The 17,929-nt window shown below is 46.4% G+C and overlaps 1 protein-coding gene across 7 annotated transcripts in view; it reads right to left on the reverse strand.

Moving 5' to 3' along the window:
* Positions 1-17,929, reverse strand: part of PBLD (phenazine biosynthesis like protein domain containing) — a 41,320-nt gene that overhangs the window by 8,540 nt on the left and 14,851 nt on the right. For 4 of the 7 annotated variants that reach the window (XR_016222210.1, XR_016222211.1, XM_089314945.1 and 1 more), the window contains 5 exons: positions 16,656-16,792; positions 5,527-5,626; positions 4,417-4,515; positions 1,153-1,262; positions 1,034-1,063 (listed from right to left, as the gene is read on the reverse strand). Coding sequence is in view for 4 of the 7 variants with exons in the window: in XM_089314945.1 (XP_089171071.1) it covers positions 1,034-1,063; positions 1,153-1,262; positions 4,417-4,515; positions 5,527-5,626; positions 16,656-16,739 (423 nt within the window). In the remaining 3 variants the exon portion in view is untranslated. Of the gene's footprint in view, positions 1-10; positions 115-1,033; positions 1,064-1,152; positions 1,263-4,416; positions 4,516-5,526; positions 5,627-16,655; positions 16,793-17,929 lie in introns of all 7 variants that reach the window. The other 3 variants (XR_016222212.1, XM_089314944.1, XM_089314946.1) reach the window with 3 other exon arrangements.

The raw sequence follows: 17,929 nt of genomic DNA on the forward strand, positions 1-17,929 counted from the left end.
ATTTTCTTACCAAGGTGCTCAATGCAGTCATGTATGACTTTAGTTCACCCCTACATCTCGAGCCACAGGTGGGATGGAATGTAAACTCAGAATCCATTATGCTTGTTTACACTCCTTGGAAACAGATAAAGCAAGACACGAAAGAGATTATAAATGCTGTGGTGGTAGCCACAATAGCCCATTCCATGGAAAGGTCTTCTCCTTTCCCTTTTTCCTAATCGGGGCTCTTCCTTCTCTGCACACTAAGCACCTGGCCGTCTGGGGCCACACTGGCCCTCCAGAAACTCTTTGGGACAACAGTAGTTCCTAGCTCACCAGGGACATGGAGAATTAAATGACAGAAGTATAACATTTAGCACATGGGACTGCATAGAGGAGACCAAAATTGTCTCTACTATTATTTATTCTTCTTCTTATTGAAGTCCCACCCAGGCTCTGTGTCTCATCTTCTCTGTGAGGCAGCCATGTTTTCCTAGTCTCTGCTATCGAAGCACAGCCCTCCTACCGCAGGCCCACCTTCTACCACAGACACCGGGGGCACTGCCAGGCACCAGGCAGTTTCCATTCTTCCCTTCTGCTTGCTTACAGAAGTCCCCAGCTCTCACATCTGAACTTGCATGGCCGCGGCTCAGGCCCATAGCTCGCCTTCTGCTAGAAAAGGATACCAACTCAACCTGAAGATGGGTCTCCTCCAGAGACGAGAGTGTCCTGAAGAAGTCCCACTCTCTGTCCTCCCCCCACCCCCTCAGTTCTTCCACTCTCAGTCTGCCACGACACAGTCCCTCTTCTCCGCACTCCACCCCGGAGACCAAGGCTGACAGCTAACAGTCAAGGAAAAGCAGTTGACCTTGCTACTGAATAGATGAAATATTAAAATTCAAACCTGAAATACACCACGCACTGTCAATCCAAGCTTCAGTTGGAACATTTATACTGGTAGAAGCCCTATCTTTGGGGATCAAATACTGAACCTTTGTGTTCAAATAACAAATGACCAAATCATACAAGCTCAAGCTGGATTCTTTTCACCAACCTTGATCAAGGCCTCTACTTCATGGAAGTCCTAAATGGGGGAAAAAGAGACAAAATCATCCTGAAATAGGTGAGGTGGTAGTTGTACACAGCTCAGGGTGATAATTAGTAAGAGCTAACCTGGGGGTGGGCTGGGTACAGAGGAAAATCCATGACGACACCATCCTCTGCTCTCGTGGCCCTGAGCTCCCCACTCAGAGTGACAAAAGTTAGAGTGCTATTCACATTGTCTGTCCAAAAAAGAAACGAGAAATGGGAAAATAAGCTTTGGTTTTTATTTGTAGGTCTGTTTCAATTATCTTTTCTGGATCTACAGTGGAAAAACCTTCACTGGATTCTAACTTGAAAACTAAGAAGACAACTTACTGGACTTGCTATCACCCTGCAAGGCTTCAAATTCCAGCTCCTTAAGGCTCTGGACTGTGTTCTTCAGCAAATTACTTAACTTCCTCAAACCTTGGTTTACTCATCTATAAAATAGGGCTAGTAATTAAACTGCCTTCATAGAGTTGCCATAATGCTTTCTGATGCAGATTTTAAAATATTCACAAACAATAACTATAGGGTTATAAACTCTACTTGTCTAAGATACGCTAAGGGGATAAATAAATAAAACACATAAGTTGCAAACATTAGTCTTATATGAAACAAGTCAGGTTTATCCCAAATACACCAAGCTCTTCAGAAAAAATTAGACTTACAGAACGTACCACGAATGCCGATAACAATATCCTCTCATGTTACTGATACAAATGGGGCCACTTACTAGACCTCACTGTGAATAACTAATGAACACAAGATTTATGAATTATTTTCTCACCCTTAATATTTCTGTAAAATTTGACCATATTTCAAAGATGAAGAAGCTTAGCATTCCATATTAACTTTCATTGAGCATAAAATTACATTTTTAAGCCAAAGCTTAGTTTTTCTTGTTATAATTAGTGTAAGATGTTACTTAGAAAGAATTTTTTTGGGGCCAGTGCTGTGGCGCAGTGGGTTAATGCCCTGGCCTGAAGCACCAGCATCCCATATGGATGCCGGTTTGAGACCCAGCTGCTCCACTTCCAATCCAGCTCTCTGCTATGGCCTGGGAATGCAGTAGAGGATGACCCAGGTCCTTGGGCCCCTGCATCCACATGGAGGACCTGGAAGAAGCTCCTGGTTCCTGGCTTTAGATCAGCCCAGCTCTGGCCATTGCGAAGTGAACCAATAGATGGAAGAACTCTCTCTCTCTCTCTCTCTCTCTCTCTCTCTCCTCTCTGTAACTCTGATTTTCAAATAAATAAATAAATATTTTAAAAAAAGAAAGAAAGAAAGCATTTTTTCAAGTCTTGTCTCATCTAACCTTAACAGTGCACTATATAGGAAGCCCAGGGGATTATTAGTCCAGCATTGTACAATGAATGTGGGCTCCATTTTCAAAAGACACTCAATCCAACTTCAGTAAAACCTATTTTTCAAAGTCTTCTTCTCTTGGACCCCGCCTTCCTGGCCACTTCGGCAGGAGTTTTCCAACTAAATAAATCCTGCTTTTCTCTCTCTCAAGAAGAAAGAAATCTATTTTTCAAGACTGAGTTATTTTTTAAAAATATTTATTTATTTATTTATTTGAAAGGCAGAGTTATAGAGAGGCAGAGAGAGAGAGAGAGAGAGTGAGAGAGGTCTTCCATCCGCTGGTTCACTCCTCAGATGACCACAATGGCTGGAGCTGTGCCTATCCAAAGCCAGGATCCAGGAGCTTCTTCCAGGTCTCCTACACGGGGGCAGGGGCCCAAGGACTTGAGCCATCTTCTACTGCTTTCCTAGGCCCTAGCAGAAAGCTGGATTGGAAGTGGAGAAGGACTCCAACTGGAGCCCATATGGGATGCTAGCACTGCAGGTGGCGGCTTTACCTCCTATACCACAGCGCCAGCCCCAAGATTGAGTTCTTAAACAATACTGCAGGATGTGTGTTTGCTTTCTTTCTTGTTTCTTCTACACAGAAACCAAAATCTTCTTTCTTTTTTTTTTTTTTTTTTTTTTTTTTTTGACAGGCAGAGTGGACAGTGAGAGAGAGACAGACAGAAAGGTCTTCCTTTTGCCGTTGGTTCACCCTCCAATGGCTGCCACGGCTGGCGCGCTGCGGCCGGCGCACCACACTGATCCGATGGCAGGAGCCAGGTGCTTCTCCTGGTCTCCCATGGGGTGCAGGGCCCAAGCACTTGGGCCATCCTCCACTGCACTCCCAGGCCACAGCAGAAAGCTGGCCTGGAAGAGGGGCAACTGGGACAGAATCCGGCGCCCCAACCGGGACTAGAACCCGGTGTGCCGGCGCCGCAAGGCAGAGGATTAGCCTAGTGAGCCGCGGCGCCGGCCTAACCAAAATCTTCTTTACCAAATGTCTATGGAATTACATAATAGAGAGGCCTTAGTCTCTTAACTTTATTGCTCGCCAATCCCAGCCTCTACCGGAAGCTATAGACACTCTGCTTGTACAAAATGCATCTCATGGGCTTTGCATTTGGGGCTGCCTCTGCCTGCAAAGTTCTTCCTCCCACTCTAGCTCTTTGCACAGAAGCCTTCATCTTATTCTACAGCTCAGATGGCCCCTTCTCCCATGGGTGTCATTACCCAGATTCTACACCCCTCCTATCACCCTAGGGCTGGGATGAGGTGAGACAAGGAAGTTCCATAGGCCTCAAAATTGAAGCAGGTTGGGGCCAGTGCAGTGGCACAGGTTAATCCTCCACCTGTGGTGCTGGCATCCCATATGAGTGCTGGCTCTAGTCCCAGCTGCTCCTCTTCCCATCCAGCTCTCTGCCGTAGCCTGGGAAAGCAGTAGAAGATGACGCAAGCCCTTGGGCCCCTGCACCCAGAAGAAGCTCCTGGCTCCTGGCTTCAGATCAGCACAGTTCCAGCCATTGCATCCATTTGCAGAGTGAACCAGTGGATGGAAGACCTTTCTCTCTGTCTCTCCTTCTCACTGTCTATAACTCTACCTCTCAAATAAATAAAATTAAAAAAAAATTGAAGCAGGCATCTGCTCCCAGGGTGAGGAAATATTTAAAGCAAAGCATGCCTTTCAGGTCCCTGGTATCAGAGCATGTGAGATGCCTATTCTGCGTGTGCAAGCTCAAGCTCCCTGCCACGCTGGTCACAAAGAGATCTCCTATTTTTTAAAAAAGTGACATTCTAGGGGGAGAAAACCCCATGATGCCTGGAACATACTCCAAAATGCTAAAATGTTACTGAAGGCTACTGTTTTGTTTCTGCAACACGAATCATATGAAATAAATGCTGAAGTTTCTTTATACCAATCACTTAGGTCTATCAGAAAGAACATGTGAGACCTTTAAAAACATATTTGCTACGTGATAGGCTCATTAAAGAACACCACATTACTTATTTTGTGAAACAGCACAGCTGCAGAAGCCAGGGTGGCGTGGCCACAGAGTGGGATCTCACTTGCCGGCGTGAACCACCTGAGTCCAAAATGGGAACCTTTAGGGCAGGAAAAGCCAAAGAGAGGTCATTCAGACACAAGCAGGTCGCAGGCCTTGATTTCAGGAGCATCACTAACAGCTAAAACGTGTTGTGAAAGGATGCTGGAAGGCTAGGCAAGCACACTGGGGCTACCGGGAGCTAGATCTGGAACTGACACGTTCAGGTTCACCAACACCCTATCTGAGTCCGTTTCATGCTGCTATGACAGAATATCACCGACCGGGCAGTCTATGAAGAAAACAAGTCTGGTTCTTACAGTGCTGGGGGTTGGGAAGTCCAGCATTCAGCGGCCAACATCTGGTGAGGGCCTTGTTGCTGCATCACCCCATGGTGGGAGGCAGAAAGGCAAGAGAGCACGCGTGGAAGAAGTGCTCGTGAAGCCTCGCTCACCGCCTCCGTGTGATATTCACGCACTCACCTAAAGGCTTCTGATCAGGCCCCACCTCCCAACACGGTTGCATTGGTGATGAGGTTTACAGTGCATGAACTTTGGGGAACACATTTAAATCACAGCTAGCACACTCCCTCCCTTAGACAAACTGAAAAACAAATTGGAGCTGGCGCCGCGGCTCAATAGGCTAATCCTCCACCTTGCGGCACCGGCACACTGGGTTCTAGTCCCAGTCGGGATGCCGGATTCTGTCCCGGTTGCCCCTCTTCCAGGCCAGCTCTCTGCTGTGGCCCGGGAGTGCAGTGGAGGATGGCCCAAGTGCTTGGGCCCTGCACCCCATGGGAGACAAGGAAAAGCACCTGGCTCCTGCCTTTGGATCAGCGCGGTGCACTGGCCGCAGCGGCCATTGGAGGGTGAACCAACGGCAAAAGGAAGACCTTTCTCTCTGTCTCTCTCTCTCACTGTCCACTCTGCCTGTCAAAAAAAAAAAAAAAATTGGAATCTCCATCTACTATCTGCATGCAAACAATGAATGGACATCTCTCTTCAATGTCAGTCCCCTACCTAAAAAGTAATTTCTGGTGCCATTCAAGAATGTTAAAGAAATGCATATTTACTGTGTGCAAAGTTGTCTGTGGGCTGAAGTTTTTGGATAAAGGCTGTTTCAGAGAGGTTCATTTCCTTTGCAATGCTTTGACGCACATCTTCATCCAATTTCTAAATTAGAAAGAAATGGTTACTGGGACTCCAGAAACACAGATCACACTTGCATGGGTTTGATGGACAGCAACTTCCACTAATTTAAAAAAGTAATTTGTTAATATTAAAAACTATGGCTTTTTTATTTGCATGTATCTCTTAAATACATTCAGAACACAGTAATTCTTCCCTTGGTACCCACCCTCCCACTCACTCTCCCACCCTCTTCCTCCTCCCTCTCCTGTTTAGTCCCAGAAAGAAAAAGAAAATCAAAGAAAGAATCAAATAAAAAAAAAAGGACGAAAACTGTAAAAGCTGTTTTAAAGGGAATAATTGCCAAGGATTGTAGGAACTTTTATAAAAATGTTTTTTTCAAAACTTTATGCTTCAGTACTCTCTGAAGAAGGAAAATAGACATACAGAGCTAGAATAGGCTCGGAAAAACTAGCCTGGCTTGTCCCTTGTCGGATTACCACGGAGCCTGTCCAAGCGCGTGAGTGCTCATTGAAAAACGTCCACACGGAACTCCCGTCTCCCTTGCTGTGCTTGATAGAGATGTTCGGCACTCGCTGCAGGCAGGCTGGATCACTTTTCTCCCGTCTGTGCAAGGTTCACTCCCTTTTGTGGGAAGGGCCTCAATCCAAAGATCACCTCCTCCAGGAAGCCTTCCCAAATCACTCTGTCCAAAGGTGCTGTCTATTCCCCAGTGCTTAGACCACCTGAAACTACCTCTTCCTCACCTCTGACTCCGAGCTCTGTGAGAGTACAGACTGTGCTGCCTTGCTTTGTCCAGAGCTAGATAACACCTGGTACTTCCCTCTATATGGTAGTAGCTCAATACACATTTGCTGGGAGAGTAAATGCATTATATCAATCTGTCTCAAGTCTAAACCTCTCAGCGTAGGGTAAATACCCACTTACAGATGAGGAAATGACAAAAGTCATGATGTACCTGAGAAGTGGTACAGTGAATAAGAATGTGGGCTGTGGAGCAGGCGCTGGCACAGCAGATAGGTCAGTGTCCGGGCTGCCCACATCACATATCAGAGTGCCTGGTTTCTGTCCCCACTTCCCCACTTCCAACTGAGCTTCCTGCTAATGTGAACCATGGCAGGCAGCAGGTGATGGCCCACGTGCCTGGAACTCTGTCACCTACAAGGCACATCTATATTGAGTTCTGGACTCTCGGCTTTGTCCTGGCCTGGCCCTGGCTCTTCTGGGCATTTGGGGAATGAACCAGCAGATGAAAAGACTGATTTCCTCTTTCTCTCTCCCTTTGCCCCTGCCCTGTTTCTGCCTTTCATATAAAATAAAAATAAATTAAAAAAATTTTTAAAGATGTTGGGCTTGGGGAGGGTATTTTGTGCAATCACTGTTTGGAACATCTGTACCCCGCCTCGGAGAGGCTGGTTCAAGCCCTAGCTTCTCTCCTTCTGATTCCAGCTTCTTGTTTATACACATCCTGGAAGACAGCAGTGATGGTTCAACTACCTGGGCCCCTGTCACCCAGATGGGAGACCCAGATGGAGTTCCAGGCTTCTGGTTTCAGCCTGACCCAGCCCTGGGTGTTTCAGGTATCTGGGGAGTGAACCAGCAGATGGGAGATCGATCTCTCTCTCTCTTTCAAATAAATAAATAAATAAGTTTTGTATAAAAATGTACATTTTAATGTTTATATAAAATGTATAAACATTTTAATGTTTCTATAAAAAAGAAAAAGAAATATGTTTTCTTTTGAGAATGAAAATTAATTTTAATCACAAAATGCTCACTAGATTTTGAATTTTTTTAAATATTTTTTTTGACAGGCAGAGTGGACAGTGAGAGAGAGAGACAGAGAGAAAGGTCTTCCTTTTGCTGTTGGTTCACCCTCCAATGGCCGCCATGGCTGGCGCGCTGCGGCCGGCGCACCGCGCTGATCCGATGGCAGGAGCCAGGTGCTTCTCCTGGTCTCCCATGGGGTGCAGGGCCCAAGCACTTGGGCCATCCTCCACTGCACTCCCTGGCCACAGCAGAGAGCTGGCCTGGAAGAGGGGCAACCGGGACAGAATCTGGCGCCCCGACCGGTTCTAGAACCCGGTGTGCCGGCGCTGCAAGGCGGAGGATTAGCCTATTGAGCCGCGGCGCGGGCCTAAATATTTATTTTTATTTATTTGAAAGGTACAGTTAAAGAGAGAGAGGGAGAGATCTTCCAACTGCTGGGTCACCCCCCCCCCCAAACGGGTTCAATGGCCAGGGCTGAGACAGGCCAAGGCCAGGAGCCAGAAACTTCATCTGAGTCTCCCACACAGGTGCAGGGGCCCAGGCACTTGGGCCATCCTCCACTGCTTTCCCAGACACATTAGCAGGGAGATGGATCAGAAGTGGAGCAGCCAGGACTCAAACTGGTGCCCACATGGGATGTTGGCGCTGCAGGTGATGATTTAACCCATTACACCTCAACACTGGCCCCAGATTTTGAATTCTTAAGAAATCCCAAAACAAATGCATATTTGTTTTGGCCAAATTTGCCATTCTTGAGTTCCTAAAACCAGAAGATAATAATTATGGTGGTTAAGATGCCAGATGGGATGACTGCACCCCACATCAGAGTGCTTGGGTACAGTCCCAGCTCCACTTCCGATTCCAGCTTCCTGCTAATGCACACCCCAGGAGGCAGCAAGTGATTGCTCACTTACTTATGTCCCTGTCATCCACGGGGAGACCCAGACTGAGTTTCTAGCTCCTGGCTTTGGCTTGGCCTAACCCTGGCTGTTTTTAGCATTTGGAAAGTGAACTGGAAGATAGGAGATTTCTGTCTCTCTTTCTCTCTCTGTCTCTCTTCCTGTCAAATAAATAAAATAAATTAATATTAAAAAATATAATGGGGAATCATGAGAAGGATTCAATTTGGACAGCCTTAGAAACAAAAGAAAAAGAATGCATTCATCCAGAATATTGGATTTGGGTGCCAATAATTTTTCTCTTTCACACTACAAACTTCTTTTCCATTGCTACATAGCAGCTATTAATTCTCTTGCTTTAATATCCATTTCTCTTTGGCAATCTCACGTGAATCCAATTTCCAACAACACAGAGATGTATGCTTTTCTGTACTGCATCGGGACACTGAGGTTCCATCTTCTTATGACCCACAAAAAGAGTATCAGGAAGTCAGAGTAAAGTTTTAAAATACTCCCATCTGGTGGCAGTTTAGAAACATGGCAGCCTAAACATGATAGCCCTGCCTTTTCAGTCTTTGCACCATTGTTCTTCTGTGGTAGACAGAAACCAGTAAAACCACCTGGATGTACAAAGTTCTTTTTTTAAAAAAAATATTTATTTTGTTTATTTGAAAGACAGAATTAGAGAGAGAGGTAGAGACAGAGAGAGGTCTTCCATCTGCTGGTTCACTCCCCAGATGGCTGAAGCCAGGAGCTAGGAGCTTCTTCCGGATCTCCCACATGGGTGCAGGGACTCAAGGACTTGGGCCATCCTCCACTGCTATCCCAGGCCATAGCAGAGAGCTGGATCAGAAGAGGAGCAGCCAGGACTAGAACCAGTGCCCATATGGGATGCCAGTGTCTAAGGCCAGGGCTTTAACCCGCTGCACCTCAGTGCCGGCCCCACAAAGTTCTAAAACCATTCAGGAAGACACAGGAGATTCCTTTTTAAGCACTTGGATTTCCTGTAGAAAAGCTATTTCAGACAATGCAGCTCTCAAACCCAGGCCATCTCCAGTTGTTCCTGAGGGTCGTTATTGACACTACCCCAGCTCTATCAGAGAACCCAAGGTTCATACTCATTTTATATATCTTGCCCATGCTGCCCGCACTAGTGAGAACACAAAAGCAGGGGCAGGCATTTGGTGCAGCGGTTAAGACATTGCTTGGAGGCCGGCGCAGCGGCTCACTAGGCTAATCCTCCGCCTAGCAGCGCCGGCACACCGGGTTCTAGTCCCGGTTGGGGCGCCGGATTCTGTCCGGTTGCCCCTCTTCCAGGCCAGCTCTCTGCTGTGGCCAGGGAGTGCAGTGGAGGATGGCCCAGGTGCTTGGGCCCTGCACCCCATGGGAGACCAGGAGAAGCACCTGGCTCCTGGCTCCTGCCATCGGATCAGCGCGGTGCGCTGGCCGCAGCGCGCCGGCCGTGACAGCCATTGGAGGGTGAACCAACGGCAAAGGAAGACCTTTCTCTCTGTCTCTCTCTCTCACTGTCCACTCTGCCTGTCAAAAAAAAAAAAAAAAAAGACATTGCTTGGAATACCTGCATCCCATATCAGATCGCTGGGGTCCCACTCCCAGCTCTGCTTCCTGCTAATGCATACCCCAAGAGGCAGCAGTGATACCTCAAGTGCTTGGGTCCCTGCCAACCACGAGGGAGGCAAGGATTGAATTCCTGGCTCTGGCTCTGGCCTGGTCCAACACCAGCTTTTGTGGGCAGTTGAGAAGTGGACCAGTAGATACAAGATTTCTCTGTCTGTCTCTCTTTCACTCTGCCTTTCAAATAAATACTTTTTTTGAATTTTAAATCAGTGATTGTTGATTAAGAAGAATTTTTAGAAGGAAGTTTTGCCATAATTCATCATAATATATTCACATTCACTCAACAGTTATCTATTTAGTGCCTGCTATGTGTGAGGCAGGGTATGTTGGAACAAGTCAGAGCAGGGAAGGATCTCATAGAATTTGCAGTCTAGTGAGGCAGACAGTCGTTGAATGAATGCCAGGTGCGATGCGTGTTACCAGCTGGGAAATATGGGATGCTGTGTAAGCACACACAGGAAAGGACGTCCATTCCAATGGTGAGGATGGTGGTTCACAGCACAGGCTCTGTGGTCAGGCGGACCCGGGGTGGGACCTGAGGTCAGCCACTCAGGAATGTGTGACCAGAGGCAAACTACTTAACCTTCTTCTGCCTCTGACTTCTTGATCTGTAAAATGGGGACAATAATACAATCTATCCAATGAGCATTGTGTCGATGAAATGGAATTATAAAAAATGGCTAGCAGCCTGAAGCCTGTTCCCGAAGCTGAGGATTATGCTCTAGAAGCCAGCAAGGGGGCTTGTGTTGTGGTGCAGCAGGTTAAGCCACCACCTGCGACACTGGCATCCTTCGAGGCCACCAGTGCTAGTCCTGGCAGCTCCACTTCTGATCCAGCTCCCTACTAATGCTGCTGGGAAAGCGGCAGGTGGCCCAAGTCCTTGGACCCCTGCCACACATGTGGAGACCTGGATGGAGTTCCAGGCTCCTGGCTTCTGCCTGGCCCAACCCCAGCTGCTGCTGGCATTTAGAGACTTAACCAGTGGAGGGACGATCTCCCCCGCCCCCACCCCAGTCAGGTTGCCTATGAAAAAAATGAAAAAATCTGTTTTTAAAAAATGTTTAAAAGCAAAACAAAAATTCCTTTGCAGCCTCCCATTTAAAATCTAAAATTTTTCCCTCCTAAAATCCAACATTGTTCCATTCTCTGAGTCCCCTTTGTAGCTGGTACCTTTAGGACTTCTAGCCTCTTTGGTGGCTAATTAGGTTTACAGGTTTACTTCCCCTACCTGACTTGGAAGATCTCAACAGGAGGGATATCTGTAACTCTGGCCCCTAGCCAAGAGTCTGGCTTGTCATATAAATCATTAAGTATTTGCAGAATAGGGGCTGGTGCTGTGGCATAGTGGGTAAAGCCACCACCTGTGACTCCAGATTTGAGACCTAGCAGCTCCATTTCCTATCTAGGTCTCCACTAATGTACCTGGGAAAGCAATGGAGGATGGCTCAAGTACTTGGGCCCCAGCACCCACATGGGAGACCCAGAAGCTTCTGGCTCCTGACTTTGGTCTGGCCCAGTCCTGGCTGTTCTGGCCATTTGGGAAGTGAACCAGCAGATGGAAGATCTGGCTTTCTGCCTCTGTCTCTCTCTCTCTCTTTCTCTGTGTGTCTCTCTCTCCCTCTGTGTGTGTGTGTGTGTGTGTGTGTGTCTGTGTAATTCTGCCTTTCAAATAAATAAATAAATATTTTAAAATACATGTATTTGCAGAATGTGTTAATGGTAAGCTACCTACCTACTGAATTATGATCAGTCTTCCAAGGCTCATTGGTATTTTCCTGTGCTCACCTGTGTGCTCACTAAGTGTCTCAGGTGTACCCTATCTCGTCATGTTGGAATAGAAGTCAAGGGAAGAAATCACAGCTTATACTTCTAATTTTTATTGATTATGAATTGAGGCAAGTGATAGAGTAGCCTCCAAGAGAACAAGATTCTCACATCCAGAGTGGAAAAATATGAGTAACAGACTTGCCAAAATAATCTTTGGATTCCAACGCAAGTTGCCCTAACAGACCACCAAATCAGCCAGCTCTCACAGGCCCAAAGCCCAAAAGAAGAGAATTAGAAGACTATCTGAGGGGCTGGCGCTGTGGAGTAGCAGGTGAAGCTGCCACCTGCCGTGCCAGCATCCCATGTGGATCAAGCATCGGCTGCTCCACTTCCAATCCAGCTCTCTGCTGTGGCCTGGAAAAGCAATGGAAGATGGCCCAAGTCCTTGGGCCCCTGCACCCTCATGGGAGGCCCGGAAGAAGCTCCTGACTCCTGGCTTCAGATCAGCACAGCTCTGGCTATTGCAGCCAACTCGGGAGTGAACCAGCGCATGGAAGACCTGTTCCTCTCTCTCTGACTCTCCTTCTCTCTCTGTGTAACTCTGACTTTCAAGTAAATAAATAAATCTTTTTATTCATTTATTTTTTGACAGGCAGAGTGGACAGTGAGAGAGAGACAGAGAGAAAGGTCTTCCTTTTCCGTTGGTTTGCTCTTCAATGGCCGCTGCAGCCGGTGCGCTGTGGCCAGCGCACCGCACTGATCCAAAGCCAGAAGCCAGGTGCTTCTCCTGGTCTCCCATGTAGGTGCAGGGCCCAAGCACTTGGGCCATCCTCCACTGCACTCCCGGGTCACAGCAGAGAGCTGGACAGGAAGAGGAGCAACCGGGACAGGACCGGCTCCCCGGCCGGGACTAGAACCCGGTGTGCCAGCGCCGCAGGTGGAGGATTAGCCTATTGAGCCGCGGCGCCAGCCATAAATAAATCTTTAAAAAGAAAAAAAAAAAAGACTATCTGAGAGCTTCCGCAAATTGCAACTTTCTCATTTTCTTTTTTCTTCTTCCATTCATACTGAAGCATATTGCTTTTAATTATGTACAGCTTTTTGCTTAAATTTTTATTTCCTGGAGTTGGTGCTATAGAATAAGTTAAACAGCACCAGCATCCCATATTGGAGGGCTGGTTCAAGTCCTGGCTGCTCAGCTTCTGACCCAGCTCCCTGTTAATATGCCCAGGAAAGCAGCAGAAGATGACCCAAATGTGTGGGCCCCTGCCACTCTTGTGGGAGACCCAGATGCAGTTCCTGGTACCTGACTTTGACCTGGCCCAGTCCCTACCATTGTAGCTATTTGGCAAGTGAACTAACAGATGAAAGATCTCGCTTTCTCTCTGTCATTATCTCTCTCTATCACTCTTTCAAATACATAAAAAGAAATTTATAAATCTTTGTGAGTTTAGGCTCAATAGGCTAATCCTCCACCTAGCAGCGCCGGCACACCAGGTTCTAGTCCCGGTCGGGGCGCTGGATTCTGTCCTGGTTGCCCCTCTTCCAGGCCAGCTCTCTGCTGTGGCCCGGGAGTGCAGTGGAGAATAGCCCAAGTCCTTGGGCCCTGCACCCCATGGGAGACCAGGAGAAGCACCTGGCTCCTGCCATCGGATCAGCGTGGTGCGCCAGCCGCAGCGCGCCAGCCGTGGCGGCCATTGGAGGGTGAACCAACGGCAAAAGGAAGACCTTTCTCTCTGTCTCTCTCTCTCACTCTCACTGTCCACTCTGCCTGTCAAAAAATTAAAAAAAAAAAAAAAAAAAAGAGGTGGGACTGAAACCCAGGCACTCCCATATGGGATGCAGGCATCACAAACTCTGTCACAATGCCTGTCCCATAAAGTATATTTTAATAAAGAAATATTTAAGTATATTATATATAGATTCTTTTATATATCTTTAATTTTTTTATTTATTGATATTATTTATTGGAAAGGCAAAGAGAATGAGAAATCTCCCCTCCCATTTGCTGGTTCACTCTCCACATGCCTGCAACAGCTGGGCCCGAGTCAGGTTGAAGCCAGGAGCCTGAACTCAATCAGATCTCCCATGTGGGTGGCAGAAACCCAAGTACTTAAGCCATCATCTGCTGTCTCCCAGAGTGCACATTATAGGAAGCTGGAACAACAGGAGTCACTGTGCACTTGCTCCACGTGTAGGACCTTTGTCCTTAATGAGTTGTACTATGAGAATTAACAGTAAAACTTGCCTTCAAACAGTACTTTATACTTTGTGTGTCTGTGTGGGTGCAAACTGTTGAAATCTTTACTTATTATAGAGTTGATCTTCTATACATAAAGATAATTAAAAATGAATCTTAATAAAGAATGGGATGAGATTGGGGCCGGCGTTGTAGCACAGCGGGTTAATGCCCTGGCCTGCGGTGCCAGCATCCCATATGGGCGCCGGTTCTAGCCCTGGCTGCTCCTCTTCCTGTCCAGCTCTCTACTGTGGCCTGGGATAGCAGTAGAAGATGGCCCAAGTCCTTGGGCCCCTGCACCCGCATGGGAGATCTGGAGGAAACTCCTGGCTCCTGGCTTCGGATCAGTGCAGCTCCAGCCATTGCGGCCAGCTAGGGAGTGAACTATCAGATGGAAGACCTCTCTCTCTCTCTCTCTCTCTGCCTCTCCTCTCTCTGTGTAACTCTGATTTTCAAATAAATAAATAAATCTTTAAAAAAAAAAAAAAGAATGGAATGGGAGGGAGCAGGAGGTGGGATGGTTTGGGAGTGGGAGGACAGGTATGTGGGGGAAAACTGCTATATTCCAAAAGTTGTACCTATGAAATTTATATTTATTAAATAAAATATTTTTTTGACAGGCAGAGTGGACAGTGAGAGAGAGAGACAGAGAAAGGTCTTCCTTTGCCATTGGTTCACCCTCTAATGGCCGCCGCAGCCGGCATGCTGCAGCCGGCGTACCGCGCTGATCCGATGGCAGGAGCCAGGTACTTATCCTGGTCTCCCATGGGGTGCAGGGCCCAAGCACTTGGGCCATCCTCTACTGCACTCCCTGGCCACAGCAGAGAGCTGGCCTGGAAGAGGGGCAACCGGGACAGAATCTGGTGTGCCGGCACCGCAAGGCAGAGGATTAGCCTAGTGAGCTGCGGCGCCGGCCCTAAAATATTTCTTAAAAAAAAAAAAAAAAAAAGGAAGCTGAATTGGGAGCAGAGCCGGAACTCAGCTATGGGATGCAAGCATGCCAAGCAGTGTCTTAACTACTGCAACAAACTCTCACCCCAGATAGATCCTCTAAGCCTGCTGCTTAGGGAATGTACAAGAGAGTACAGAAGTAAGTTGGGCAATAATGCCAATTCTTATTATCTGGAGAAAATTGAATATATAAATCACTCAAAACTATTCTCAAAACTCTTCAAGGCTATTAAATGGTGACACAGGGGCCAGTCACTAAGTCTCTAGATAGGCAGTTACATTCAATTTCATGGTTTCTTGACAGGAAGCTATGTTTACCAGAAGGCTTCTGGTTAATTATTCTCTCACTAATCTTCCCAGACTCTTGTGATAATGGAAAAAGCCTATTAACTTTATTACCTGCTGCATTCTGTGGAGGGAAAATGCCAGCTACAAGGTTAGATAATGAATGCCCAGATCACAGCACGATGAGGACTCTCAATCGCCATTTTACTGCTCTACTCATTGAGGGTGCAAAGAAGTGTCTTACAGACTTGATTAACAATGTCCCCCTATTTGAGGGCCACCTGGACAGCTCCCCACATTGACTGCACGCTGGAGCCACGCGGGGAGCTTTGGAGAATGTGCTGCTGGGCCCACACCCCCAGAGAGTGCGCTGTAAGTAGTCTGCGGTGCCGGGGGCGTTTGGATCACTAAGGCTCCTCGGCTGAGTTTTGTGTGCAGGCCAAGCTGAGATTCTCTGAGCTCCAGTGCTACCAGTGCACACTTCCCCCAGTTTAATATGACTTATTTTAAAATTCCCAACTGCTTACTGTCTCCTCAAGAAACTCTCAAACTACTCTATACTAACTGCTCTCAGTGGAAGGGGACCTCACTGTTTCCTACTCCCCACGGGCCAACACAAAGTCCCAAAGATCAAGGAATATTAAATCATCATAATCAAAAAGCATATTTAAAATGAAAATTTCAGTAACCTAAATTCTCTATACATGAATATTTCAGCTTAATCCCTTCTACCTCCTATGTAATTCCTTACAAAATGTCTCATTTCCTTGCTCTTGAAAAGAATTCCTAACTGTCTGAACTCCAGATAAAGCTAAATATATCCAGCTAGAATCTTATGTCGAATGCAATATCAGCCATGTCTAGTCACATAAAACTCATCTAAGTTCATTCTCAACATTTGGTGCTTACTAAATGAAAACCTGATGGCTAAAAGGGAACTCCAGTACTTTTTCTTTAATTGGTTCTTAATTCCTCTTTATATGAGTCTTCATTGCTCTGGACTTAACCTAGGTGTAAAAATTCTCATCACATAATTTGGTCAAAATCAACTTGCAGACACTGATACCATAAAAAGTCACATAAACCAAAGGTTTTTTTTTTTCCCCTAGGAAATGACTGGTTAGGGGCCAGCATTGTGGCATAGTGGGTAAAACTGCTGCCTTTGACGCTGGCTGGTTTCAGTCCCGGCTGTTCCACTTCAGATCCAGCTCTCTGCTAATGTGCCTGGGAAAGCAGTGGAAGACGGCCCAGGTGCTTGGGCCCCTGCACCCACATGGAAGACCTGGAGGAAGCTCCTGGCTCCTGGCTTCAGCCTGGCTAAGCCCTGGTTATTGCAGTCATCTGGAGAGTGAATCACTGGATAGAAGACACCTCTCTTTCTCTCTAACTCTGCCTTTCAAATAAATAAATCTTTACCCTCCCCCCCCCCAAAAAAAAAGGAAAGAAATGACTGGCTCTATAGGAATCTACAATACTAGGTTCTGCACTTTAAAACCAGACTTACATTTTCTAGAAGGCAAACAGCAGCAGGATTTCCACGAAATGCTTTCGCTGTGAATGCATCTACTATGAAAATAGGGAGCTTCATCTTCCTGGCAAGCTGCTTTTGCCGTCTCACAAGTGCTGGTAGCCTTCTTATTACTGCAAAAAATCAAAAAGTTAATGTTTTACTTGGTATACAGAGCAACTTACTGTCAAGTAAGCGATTATCCTAATACATCTACATTTAAAGATATATTATCACCTATTTTAAAATAAAATTTTTAAGATTTATTTATTTATTTATTTGAAAGACAGAGTTACAGAGAGGATCTTCAATCCACTGGTTAACTCCCCCAAATGGCCACAATGGCCAAGGCTGGGCCAGGCGAAAGCCAGGAGCCAGGAAATTAATCTGGGTCTCCCACATGGGTGCAGGGGCCTAGGGACTTGGGTCATCTGCTGCTGCTTTCCCAGGTGCCTTAGCAGGGGGTTGGATTGGAAGTAGAATAGCTGTAAATCAAAATGGCACTTACATGGGATGCTGGCACCACAGGCTACCACTTAACCCACTGTGCCACAGTGCTGGCCACCATCACCTGGTTTGTTTGTTTGTTTGTTTGTTTTAAGCCTCTAAATAGAATTTGTCTCAAAGAACTGGTTTAATGGAATTTTTAAAAATTTTTTATTGGATTTTCAGATTGTACATAGAACTTAGAAGCATAATCATATTTTTCTTATAGAATAGCCAAAAACTAGCTTAGGCAATGTTAATAAAGTACACAAAATATCCAAGAGTCACATATGTTGCCTACTACATATCCCAGTAAGGACTGGGTTCTACTCTCAAGCAACATAATGGAACATTGGCAACATGGGCAGCAGCTTAACCTTTTGTGCCACAATCCAGCCCCCAGGGTTCCTGTTCTTAACATATGCTCTGTGCCTTAACATACTTGTGCTTTAGCATAAATTCAAGAATCAGTTTGGGAAACTATTACTTAAACTTTAAGTTCTAAGATATTGTAAATTATCACTAAATAAGAGAAAGTTAGCCTTAAGTATTTTTTAAAATATTTTTATTTATTTATTTGACAGGTAGAGTTACAGGCAGTGAGAGAGAGAGACAGAGAGAAAGGTCTTCCTTCCATTGGTTCACCCCCCAAATGGCCGCTACTGCCGGTGCTGCACCGATCTGAAGCCAGGAGCCAGGTACTTCCTCCTGGTCTCCCATGCAGGTACAGGGGCCCAGGCACATGGGCCATCCTCCACTACCCTCCCAGGCCACAGCAGAGCTGG

The sequence above is a fragment of the Oryctolagus cuniculus genome, chromosome 15 (assembly GCF_051225735.1).
Source record: "Oryctolagus cuniculus isolate XC-2025 breed Fujian yellow rabbit chromosome 15, ASM5122573v1, whole genome shotgun sequence".
NCBI lineage: Eukaryota > Metazoa > Chordata > Mammalia > Lagomorpha > Leporidae > Oryctolagus > Oryctolagus cuniculus.